The sequence below is a fragment of the Eublepharis macularius genome, chromosome 12, assembly GCF_028583425.1.
Source record: "Eublepharis macularius isolate TG4126 chromosome 12, MPM_Emac_v1.0, whole genome shotgun sequence".
NCBI lineage: Eukaryota > Metazoa > Chordata > Lepidosauria > Squamata > Eublepharidae > Eublepharis > Eublepharis macularius.
The window spans coordinates 30682687-30694204 of NC_072801.1; the positions used below are offsets into that span (position 1 = coordinate 30682687).

At 42.6% G+C, this 11518-nt stretch overlaps 1 protein-coding gene across 2 annotated transcripts in view; it reads left to right on the forward strand.

Moving 5' to 3' along the window:
- LOC129338234 (zinc finger matrin-type protein 1-like) overlaps positions 1-8566 on the forward strand; it is a 44577-nt gene extending 36011 nt beyond the window's left edge. The window contains exons 3-7 of one of the 2 annotated variants that reach the window (XM_054992295.1): positions 2531-2635; positions 2905-3076; positions 3539-3796; positions 5039-5138; positions 7353-8566. In XM_054992295.1, coding sequence (XP_054848270.1) covers positions 2531-2635; positions 2905-3076; positions 3539-3796; positions 5039-5138; positions 7353-8133 — 1416 coding nt within the window. In that variant the 3' untranslated portion in view covers positions 8134-8566. The remainder of the gene's footprint in view (positions 1-2530; positions 2636-2904; positions 3077-3538; positions 3797-5038; positions 5139-7352) is intronic. The other variant, XM_054992296.1, reaches the window with a different exon arrangement.
- The last annotated feature ends 2952 nt before the right edge of the window (positions 8567-11518 follow it).

Consider the following 11518-nt stretch of genomic DNA (forward strand, 5'->3'; position numbering starts at 1 on the left):
CCCCCCAAACAAACATGTTTTCTGCACATGCACAGAAAATGCAGTGGGGTGGGGAGTGTAGCCTACCTACTAGGCTTCTTCCTTCAGGTGCCCTTGACTGGTGGTGGTGGTGGTGGTGGTGGTGGGGAGAGGCAGTCCCAATCTGTGCAGCCCCTTTGCAGCTGCCACTGCTGGTGCAGTGGAAGCTGGAGGCCCTCTGAGCTGCCAGGGCCACCAAAGTAGACTGGCCCTCTGCAGTTTCTGATGAAGCAGGATAGAACTCACCAACAGCCAACAATTCTGGCCTTCTCCCGGCAGCTGCCAAAGCCATGGGCCCTATGTGGCTGCTGCTGATGGCAGGTGCTGCTTTCTCCAAGCCCAGGGCTGCAGAAGCCAAAGCTGAAGGCAGGCAAGAAGTTGTGCCACCGTTGTCACTGTTCAGCCAATGAAACTACAGCTGGGTGGTTGGGGGGGTAGTCCCCTGTCATTCAGGGGGAAGTGGGAGGGGTAATAGTGACAAAAGGGGTAGGAGGGAGAGGAGGAAGAAACAGCAGGGAGAATGGAATTCCCCCTCCCTCCAAGTTTCCTGCCCCACCCCCACCATTGTTGCTACCCTTCCCTGAACCTTCAAACTCCTTTCACCACCAGTGGTAGTTTGGAAATCAAGAGGTTCTGGAGCTCATGTCTTCATGGAAGTCGCACCCAGCACTCTGAAGTGTCAGCTGTGAAGAAGCTGGCTGTGATTTTTCAGCAGCAAGAGAATGTTAGGAACACCCCTTTGTGTATGCTCAGAGGCACTCTTTCTCCCACTCATTCTGCTTTGGCAATGACTGCCACAAACCCATGTCAAACTCAGGCTTGGGCTGAGCTTCCCCCTACCCCGAGGTAACACCTTCTCCTCTGTAAGCCTATGAAGCTGTATACTGGGCTGGGCAGCCTCTGGTAACGTGTTTGATTTTAAGCTTCAGATGTTCTTCTTTGTCCCACCCTTATGAATATTGGTTACCCAGCTGAGTCTTAAGAGGGGACAGATCAGGGGTTTGCACTTCCCTTTATCAGAAACTGGCACACGAGGCTTGGGGAGATTCCAAAAATGTAATTGAAGGTTTATTAACAGAAGTTGAACTTAAAAGGCAGGAAGGCAGGTGTTTAAACGTAATGACAGAAAGGTTTATGTACAGCAACTTCACTGATGTGAGGCACAAAACATTCGGTTACTGGCTGCTTTTAGAGGTTCACACTGCTTCACAGATGTTACACTTGTCAAGTAAAAGCACATCACGACTTTCCCTCCTCTCTAGACTTAAGGGCGCTCCACAGAGACAGACCCTTCCCAGATCTTGGGCAGGTGTTATAGCTGTGAATTATAATCCTGTTCCTGGCACTGAAGGGGAGACACCTTTCTTCCTCCTTCCTTGGCCAGATCTATTGAGTCTACGTAGGGAGTTTGTGCTGGTTTTCCCCACTTCAGTCCTAGGACTGTAAGTGCTTCACAGAACACAGAGGACTTTCTGGCTGACCCTCACTGTTAAAAAGCCACGTTCCAACTCTCCTTCACTCTCATGTTTATTCTTTCCAACTCCCAACCGACAGCTTCCCCAACATTCCATCCCCAACTGCCATTTCAGGCCAGCCGCAAGAGGGGAAGAAACCTGTCAATCATAACCCTCTGACTAGAAATCTCAGCGTGTAAAGCTGAGTTTGTCACAATGACATTTTTAAAAATTTCATTTATAGCCCACCTTTCTCACTGTTAAGAAGTTTCAGGGCTTAAATTTAGTCCACTAGACTCCCCCTCCCTTTTCTTTTTATCCCTGGTATTCTTTAAAAGCATTGTTGAAGGACAAACGTATGATAAAACTTTTGCCGCAGAAAGGGCACTGCAGATTTATTGTGGCATAAACTTTCCTGGACAAAAGCACACAGCGACATACGCAGAAACATGGGTCCCTGCAAACCCCCACCCACCACTCCACAATTCTCACTGGTCCTCCACTTGTAATTACATATTCCTTTTTATCAAGAAGCCACAGCTGACCTGGTTTTGCGTCATGTCAGCCCGTAATTTGCCAAGGAAAAGGAGGAGAGAATATGAGTGAGCTGGAGGAGAAAGGGTGTGTGCACAAGCCCATGAGCTCAGTTGGGGTCATTGAAACTGGAAGCATCTTCTGAAAGTAATGTAAGGCATTTAATTACTAATATAAATTAAAGGAAGTGTTGCCCACTTGGAGTTCTGGTTTATAGCTCAGTTCTAAGTAGTGTTTTGCCCTTCAAACCTGGTTGACTTCAACGGGCTTTGGAGGGCGTAACTGTGCTTAGAACTGCACAAATCCTTTTATTGGGACAAATCAAAATAACACAAAACAGGGTGCATGTTTTCAAGTCTATTTTACACAGGACGCTGACATAACCAGATCATGACCTGTGTTACCTGCTCCCCCATTTTAAAAAAAATCTGTAACCTCCAGCCTGATAAAAAGTTTCGGTGAACAGAAAAGCTTGCAATAAGCTGCCCAATAGAAACCTGATATAATGCTATCTGTATTTTCAGGGCAAAAAGCATGCTCAGAAAGTTCGACTGTATTTACAAATGCACAGTGAACAGGAGGAGGGACAAGAACCTGGAAAGCAGAAGAAGCAATACATCAATTTCCAGGTGATGTTGCCCTTCCACACTAGAAATTCTATTATAGTTAATGATTATAAAGTAGATGCCTGCCTTTTCAGATCCAGAGTCCACTTTTTAACCCTACCCTGTGCAACAGAGGGGCCATAACTTTTGCCAAATATAGTCCCATTTATCTCTTAACCTTTCTTCACAAACCCCCTTCTTCTCTCTCTCATTTGAGAGAATATCAAGGAAGTGAGTCAACAGCCCACAAATTAAACACTATATGACTAAAAGACTTTGTGTTTTGGTTTCAGATGGACCCAAATGTGGACAAAAACACATACTGCAGTCTCTGCAACATGATCTTCACGTCCCCTATTGTTGCTCAGTCACACTACCTGGGCAAAATCCATGCCAAGAAGCTGAAGCAGCTCTCAGCAGACCCGGCTCAGCAGCACCCTACCCAGAGCACGCAGCCAGAACCTGGTAAAGACCAAGTGGCTTATATGTCCTCAGTGCAACCCATAATTTGTGCTCCCTCTTTTTGGATCAAGGCAGTAAAGCAGCATCCTTTGAATTGGTGGAGTGTTGAGGTTCAAGGAATAAGACTAGGGGAGTTGTCTTCCTCATATTCCCTTACACACTGCTCTTCCCCCTTTTCCCTGGGCATTTAATATTTGGAGGGAGCAATGACTAGGCTTGTTTACCAGCCCCCAACCCAGGGCTTGGCTTGAGATCCTATTCAGATTAGTCAGTAAAATAGTTGCCATTGGGAAAGTTGGATGTATGTTAAAAGTAACAGTATTCTAACTTTGATTTTTCTTCCTGGAACTGGCAGAGCTGTAGGGATTACATTCTGTTATTTTTTTATTTCATCTGCTGTGTCAGTGATGAGATACCCTCATGCAAGGAACTCCTCTTGGCTTTTTTCTTTGCACTTTGTCTCAGGTCACTCAGCTGTGCCAGAGTTGTGTCACGAGAGTACTTCACAGGATGTTGATTCAGAAGACCCGTCTTTGTCCTTTAGTGCTCCTTTTGATTTAGATAATCCAGAGAAGTACTGCAAGCTTTGCTTGGCGCCCTTCAACAATCCACTCATGGCCCATCAGCACTATGTTGGCAAAAAGCACAAACGAAATGAAGAACGTAAGAAGCTGATGGCTGAGATAGGGCCAGAGGCTATCACCGGAGAATCCAAGGCCAACAGTAAGTGAGCAGCCCAGAACAACTTGCTCCACACTGTATCAGCTGGGCTTGGCTCAGATACATGTTCAGCAGACTCATGTGAGGTATTCCCCCCATATGTGAAGGAATTCCTGGCACATATAAAATGAGCATTGGGGGGGGGATTCTATAATATTATAGTGTGCATTTGTATTTTATGAAGTTGACTCCCCCACTTGCAATCTGAAGTGGCCATTCCAGCAACAGATAAATGGTATGAGTCTGCTGATTGTGTTTCAGCTCTTATTATCATGTACACTTTTAAGTACTCAAAAATATCTAAACCTTCCGGCTGCTGTTTTATCTATTTAAAATGTTTTTATGCCATCATAGTAAATGAGCATCAAGGGCCTTTTTTTTTGCGTAAGTGATTTTTGCTACTTTTGGCCCCGTATCTCTTTGGGTTTTCTTCTGAATTCTAAGCACATAACTCCCTCTTCAGATTTCAATGTGGCATTTCAAGGGTTCTCTTCTGAATTTTCTGCCTGCAGGGGATTTAAGCATCTGGAATTCGGAAGAAAGCCCAAAGAGATATGGGGCCAAGAGCAGCAAAAATCACCTATGCAAAAAAGGCCAAGATGTGTTACAAATAATAAAAAGCATAAAATCACAATAGCATCAATTAAACAGCAATAAGTAGCAGTATTTAAAATTTAATTTTAAAAAATTATACCCCACTTTTTCTCTCCAATGGGGACCCAAAGTAACTTACAATGTTCTCCACTTCTCTATTTTATTCTCACAACAACCCTGTGAGGTCGGTTAGGCTGAGAGAGCATGATGGCTCAAGGTCATCAATAGCAGAGTGGGGATTTGAACCTGGGTCTTCCAGATCCTAGTCTCTTACCACTACAACATGCTGGCTTCAAAATAAGAGAAGTAGTGAAGTAAGTCAGGCTACAATAAAACAGAAAAGAGTAGCAGATAAACACAAGCAAAGAATGTAAAAATATTCTCCTGAAGATGAAAGAATTCATTTAAAAATTAGAGTGAAGTTTAAAGGCCAGACAACTATTAATCAATTTGAACTTTAAAAAGCAGTTACCGAATGCCTGGAGTGACAAAATGCTTATGAGAAGTGCCAAGCAAATCGCAGGAAAAATATTAACATTTTTGTCTTTTCTAAACATGCAATATTTTGAAATTATCAACATTTGGGCTGGGAGGAGGAAAGGTGTCATTTTCTTCGTATCTCTTTAGCCAGTTTACTTTTTGTTCTTCTAGCAGTTGGTGCTGGCAACTATACTTGCCCCATATGTAGCATCAGCCTTACATCCATAGAAATGTACCAGTCTCACATGAAGGGAAACAAGCATCATACGAAGTAAGTATTTTTCTAATTTTTGACTTCTGGTTTTAGTGTTACACTCTGTCAGCTTGGGTTGTGGAGGGAGAACTTCTGTTAAATGGGATAAACAACATCAGATTAGTTTTCTTGTTTGGGAAATCAGAGAGACTCCTATTTGTATTCATTCCACTGCCATCCCTACTGCTGAAACCTTGTGTTATACTGAACCATAAGACAGGCAGGAGGGACTGACAAAGAAAGAAGTTCCAACTTTGCTTTTTTTGGGCCCCTCCTTGTCCCTGATTATCTGCTGTAGTTCCAATCACAACATCAGTTCTCTCATAAAATTTGGCTTTCAGTAGAGGCATCAACCCATTTTTTGTTTTATTTCTTTTGCCTGACCCCCCTCCCCAAGAGGCCCTTTCTATTTTATTCACACAATAACCCTTTGAGGTAGACTGGGCTGCTAGAGAGTGACCAGGTAAGCTTCATGCAAGCGGATATGTGAATTTGGACCTTTCTCCATCCATTCCAAATCTGTCATTCTAATCCAGGGGTCCCCAACATGGTGCCTATGAGCGCCATGGCACCTGTCAGTACTTCTGCTATTGAGCTTTTCAGAAAGTGTGGGGGGCCATTATAAGACAAGGCTTGTTATTGGTTGCAACAGTAGCTACAGCCACTGGAGGATTGGGAAGTCTGGTAAGCATCCTAGCTTTCCTTAATTGCTGTGTGGTTTCATTTCCCCTTCTTTCTCCCATTATGATTTCCTTTTTATTTCTCCCTTCTCTCCCTCCCTCCTTCCTCAGAGTTTACTTCTTTTTCTTCCCCTTCCCTTTCTCTGTCCCTCCCTACCTCCCAGGCATTTCTTCATTTCTTTTTATTCCCCTCTTCGAGAAAGAAGCTTTTATAAGTTCTTTACAGAAAAAATGTTTTTAAAAAACATAAAATGGCTAATTCATAAAATGGCTTATTAATATGGGAAGCCTGAGAGAAATGTAAACAACATGATTATCCCTAAATAGAATGTCACGAAGAATGTTTGCCAGAGTAGGGACAATTCTGACCTTGATAGATGAATGGCATAAGGCTGCTTCAAGTTGTTCACCATGGATTAAAATAAGATAGTAAAGTGATGGAGTGGAGTTTGTATCCTATCTGACTTTTGCCATGAGCTTTTTTTGCAAAGCAGAGAGGAAACGTTCTAGTCTTACAACTGAAGGTTGTGGCATGAGGGAGAGATGAGTATTCAGGAGCAACACCCTCCCTCTATCTGCAAGGTTTCTGTCCTCCCAGTGGCTGGTCCATGCTTCCCATGAAATACACATGATTCTAAGCTTTAAAGATCAGTGGCTTGACTCTGAATAAGGTAGCTTCATATGGTTGCCATGTGATCCTTTTGCAAAGCAAGGAGGGGGAGGTATTGTGTTTGGCTCTGCCTCCTGTGGCAGCCGTTTTGCAGTGGCACTCACTACTCCCTCTCAAAATTCTGAAGGTGCCTGCAGGTTCCAAAAGGCTGGGTGCTCTGTGCCACACTGGCAGTGGGGTGCAGGGAAAGCACTGCAAGATCTTTCCTGGCAGCAGCCCTCCAGAACTTCACTTATGTTGTTTCTTCTAGGATTTGCAAAGTGAAACTGGTTCATATCCTTTATATTTGGGGGTAAGGAGGGGAATTAAAAACGAAATAATATTGAAAGCTGTATTTGAATTACTCAGCAATGAATTTTGCACTCCAGTTTCTCCTAATGGATAGTGCAGTCACATTTCCTTTTTCGCATTTCCCAATGAGGAGGAGTCTTGAGGCTAAAGGGAGACTCAGTGAGCCCACTCTCACAATCTCCCAGTGAGACTTTGATGGGAATGATTTCTTCTGAGATGAAGTGCCCTAGGTCATGGGGGGTGATTTTCAGTGGAAAAACAGCAAAGAGTTGCGAATTACACTGCATTGTATAATTCCTAGAACACAACCACATGAGTAATGTGTAATTGTGCCCTACCTTGGGAAGAACTGCACCAAACAGTGCCACAGCAATGTATCTGTGTAGTTAAGCTCTTGGATATGTTCTATAAAGATAGAAGGTACATTTCTTAGTTGGCTGCAGCTGCAACCCTAAACTTTTAAATTCAAGAGGACTGGTCAAGTATTGGACTACATGTCTTCAAGATGAAAGTGAAATTACACAGATATCAGTTTGGTAGAAAGCATTTCCCTTCTGTTAATACTTTTTCTTACATTTTGTATTCTTGTAGAGAAGCCATGATTGTTAGTCTGATGAAGAACACCAAGTCAACATACAATTCCTTCCAGGATGAATTAGCAGATTACATTAAAGTGCAAAAAGCAAGAGGTTTGGAACCAAAAACTAATTTCAGAACGCTAGAGGAGGAATTTCAAAGGGAAGAGTTTGAAGCCTTAAGTGGTCAGGAGAAGACTGAATTCAACCAGGATCAATTTTTGCATGATACGTATGAACCAGATCAGCATTCCATTTTTTCCACAAAAACGTATGTTGAAAACACATTGCCTTGTCGGTCACCAGCTCTTGCAAATCCACGGAAATTAGAGAAAGCACCGCTGTCTCAGTTGAGTACAGAACATTGTTCAGAAAAGCAAGTGTCTCCATTGACCACCTGTAAACGAGACGATACGGACCGGTTATCTGATGAAGGACTTGTGTTTTCTGACAGGAGCCCCAACTATTACAGGGGAAGTCAAGAGATAAACAAAAACAAGAAAAAATATGCCAGAGATGGAGAAAAGAACCTTTGCCAGCAACTTGCAAAGTGCAAAAGAAAGCGGTACCATAAAGAAGATGACAACTTGAGAAAGGACAGTGAGAAGCAAAAGCAAAGACAAGATACTGCCGATTCAGCCACTGAGGGAAAATCAAAACACAGCAAAGACAAAGGAAATAACGAGAGTTTTTCTGAAAAGGAGAGCAGAAAACACAAGAAGGAGAAAAAAAAAGCAAAAGTCAGTGGACCAACAGAGGAGGAGATACTATGGAATGAATCAATCCTAGGATTCTGAACTTTCTCTAATGGAATTTGTGTTCATTTATAGCCTGAATTAAGGTGTATTTCTGTGTTTCAATTACTGATTATTTTTAATTGGTCCAGAAATAAGAGATCTCTCATATTCATCACTCATTAATAAAAGCATCAGGCAAGAATTTGAATTGAAATACTGTGTAGTATGTGCTTTACAAAGCCAGTAATTTACAATGCTTCTCCTTGGAATGCCACAAAGCACATTGCAAAGTTAGAATTTCACATTGTTTTTAAAAGTGTAAGATGCATAGATACATGCAGTATCTCTAGTCATGGAAAGCATTAAAAATTATTTTGAATGGAGGGAGTGGTTCAGGTGTCTTCTAGTTCTTGTATGCAATTTTTTCCCATTCCGTTCTGACAATGAAAAATGAGATATAAATAAAAACGAAGTTATTGTTCAGATGGATCAACTCACAGTATGAAATGGCATCTTGACTTGCTTCTGTTTAAGCATCTCTTCTGTAGCTGCTACTGTCTCTCCCTGTTGAAAGAACCTGGTAACCATTTGCAACTGCGTGCAGGACTCTGCGGTAGTGGCTGTTCCAAGCACAACCATTTCAAACAAGCAAATTTGTTTAGCTGTTACTGTCATCTGTTCCAAGGCAGAGACCATCCACTGAAGGAAATTTGGCATTTCTTTGGTTCTGGGAATATCTTTATGTTATTTATAGTCCACCTTTCTCACTGAGACTCAAGATGGATTACACAGTGTAAGTCAATACGATCAATGGCTGGGGCATTCAATAAGAAATACAACAGGGTATGGATTGCAGGAATTTGAAACAAGCATAAATCGAAATGCAGAACTGAAAAAATGCTGAAACAATCAATTTGATATGACATATTAACACAGAAACTATCCAGTAGGAGCATCCTTCAGCAACAGATAGTGCACAGTAATATAGTCTGCAGTCCCTAGCCTTTTACCAAAGCATCTCTCTGAACCATTTCCTTACAGCACTGACCTACTACCTGGGTAAAAAAGCCCTCCTGAATAATTCAGTTTTGCACAGTTTGCAGAAAGCCAGGAGAGTGGGAGCCTTCCTGATTTCTTCTGGCAGGCTATTCCATAAGATGGGGGCCATCACAGAGAATGCATGTGTATGAGCACCTGTTGATTTTGCCCATTTGCAGGGTGGTATCTTCCAAAAGCCTTGTTCAGATAAGCAAAGCTGCCATGGCAGAGTATAGGGAGAGAGACAGTCCCGTAGATATGAGGAATCAAGACCAAAAAGTGCTTTGTTTGCAATAGCAAACAGGTCGCCAGATTGGCTGTATCAAGGTAGAGGGCCATCTTTCAGATTAAATTGGAAGAAGGCTCTTTTTACAGTTGTGTTACAGGAGCCTCCCATCCAGAGTTACAACTTTGTAATATCCTGTGTGACAGGGACTTGGATAGAGATATACAGAGCAGGTTTCCTTCATATATTGAAGCCATCCAATTCCATAGGTACAAATGATTTCTCCTAAAGGCTTTACATAGAGGTTGCATAAGATTGTGTCTGGGCCATGAGATGGAGACAGCACTGGTGGCTTTAGTGGATGACCTCCATGTGAATATAGACAAAGGCTATGCTTCTTTGTTTCTCCTGGATATATTTGAAGGCTTTGATAGCATAGATCATGCCATCCTGTTGAGGCACTTGAAGTCAGAAATAGATATCAGGGGATGTGCACCTTGGACTGGTTTAATTCATTCATGGAACAAACTCAAAAGGCTTGCTGTTGGAGACCAGCTATGTTCAGATTGGAGATTATCTTGCGGGGTTCCACAGTTCACAAGCTTATCCCCACATTTTTCAACCTCTATGTAAACACAACCAGAGCTCAGAGGTCCTTCATGTTTTTACCCAGTGCCGTATAGTCCTTTTTAATATGTTCCCAATTGTGCCTGGCAGTATCATTTGCTTCCACATGGATATGCAGGAAGGGATGATAATATGTGAGCTTTCTAGCCTCTCTCTCACATCCTGAATGCATGCACCTGGTAGACAACATACCTCTCAAGATGGCAAGTCTGGTTGGCACAATTTAGCCTCTATCTCAGTAGGGAGTCCCCGGTCACCACCACGTCTCCCGTTGTTTGGGGTAGAAGCAAGAGTCCTCTCGTCTGCAGGGGCTTGAGAAACTTCCTTTGAACTCTATGGAGCCTGGGGGAGCAGTCATTGTTGCAATAGTCCAGAGACAGTATATAGATGTCTTGGAACCGATTATTTAGCAATGTCTCCAGATATTCCTGTTCCTCAGGGTCATGTTCTTCCACATGCTCTCTTCCTATATTTGGTGCTCTTCCTTTTCCTGACATACCTTTTCCTCCTCCTCTTGTTGCCCTCCCAAAAGCTCCTCATGTGTTCTGTTCACCTTTCCTGCTAAGATGAAGTGTGGACAGATGTGCCTCAAGCACTTGTATCATCTTCTCCAGTAGGGCTACCAACTTACACTTACTACAAGCATAATTTCAATAACTTCATGCAAGATAACAAATATGGCACATATATTGCAGGTCACTATCTCAGTTTCCTCACCAGCCATGCTGCTTAGATCCGTGTAGAAAACAGCCCAGTCATTCCTGCAGTCACCTTAAACTCCCACACAAAATTCCTTGGTGTAAACTGGTTTAACCCAGTTTAAATTGGTCTAAACGGATTTAAACCTACTAATCACAAAGCCTCATCCACCTGAAGGACTCATGATTCATTCTACCAGGATTACTACCACCACAGCAGCCTTCCATATGCATGCCTCAGTGGAAATCATATACAAAGCAGCGCCTTGGGCATCCATCAACTCCATGGTGGCAGCAGATGCATCCTCCCGACAAAGGATATTGTGTCCTTTGTCTATGTCCATGGCTGGCAGTCAGGAGCCTCCCATCCAGATTTACAACTTTGTAATATCCCGTGTGTGACAGGGTGTCATCCTCACTGCAAATGAAAATGGAACACTGGACTTAAAGCAAGAAGATTCCTTTTGTTTGAGAACAAGGACGTCTTGGACTCACTCAAATTTCTTGGATTGACATCGTCAAATGGTAATAGAACCATCTGCCAACTCGGACATCTTGTGAAAGTGTTATTGTTTGTACCCATCTATTTTTGAACTTTTATATGTTCCTAACTTCATTAGGTTATGCTAGCAAGACCAAAGATCAGGGCTGAAGAAGGATGAAAGGCACAAGGAACTGTCTCTTAAGACTCCTAGGAAAGTTAATTATTTACACTTTGCTTGTCTCAGAGAATTGTGAGCTCACATATTGAATTTTTAGCAAGCTTATCTCACTGAACTGTCACTGAACTCCATTGGATATGTTTTTGTATGTAATTTTTTTTCTAAATTAAAACCAGGATAAAATCCAACCCCTC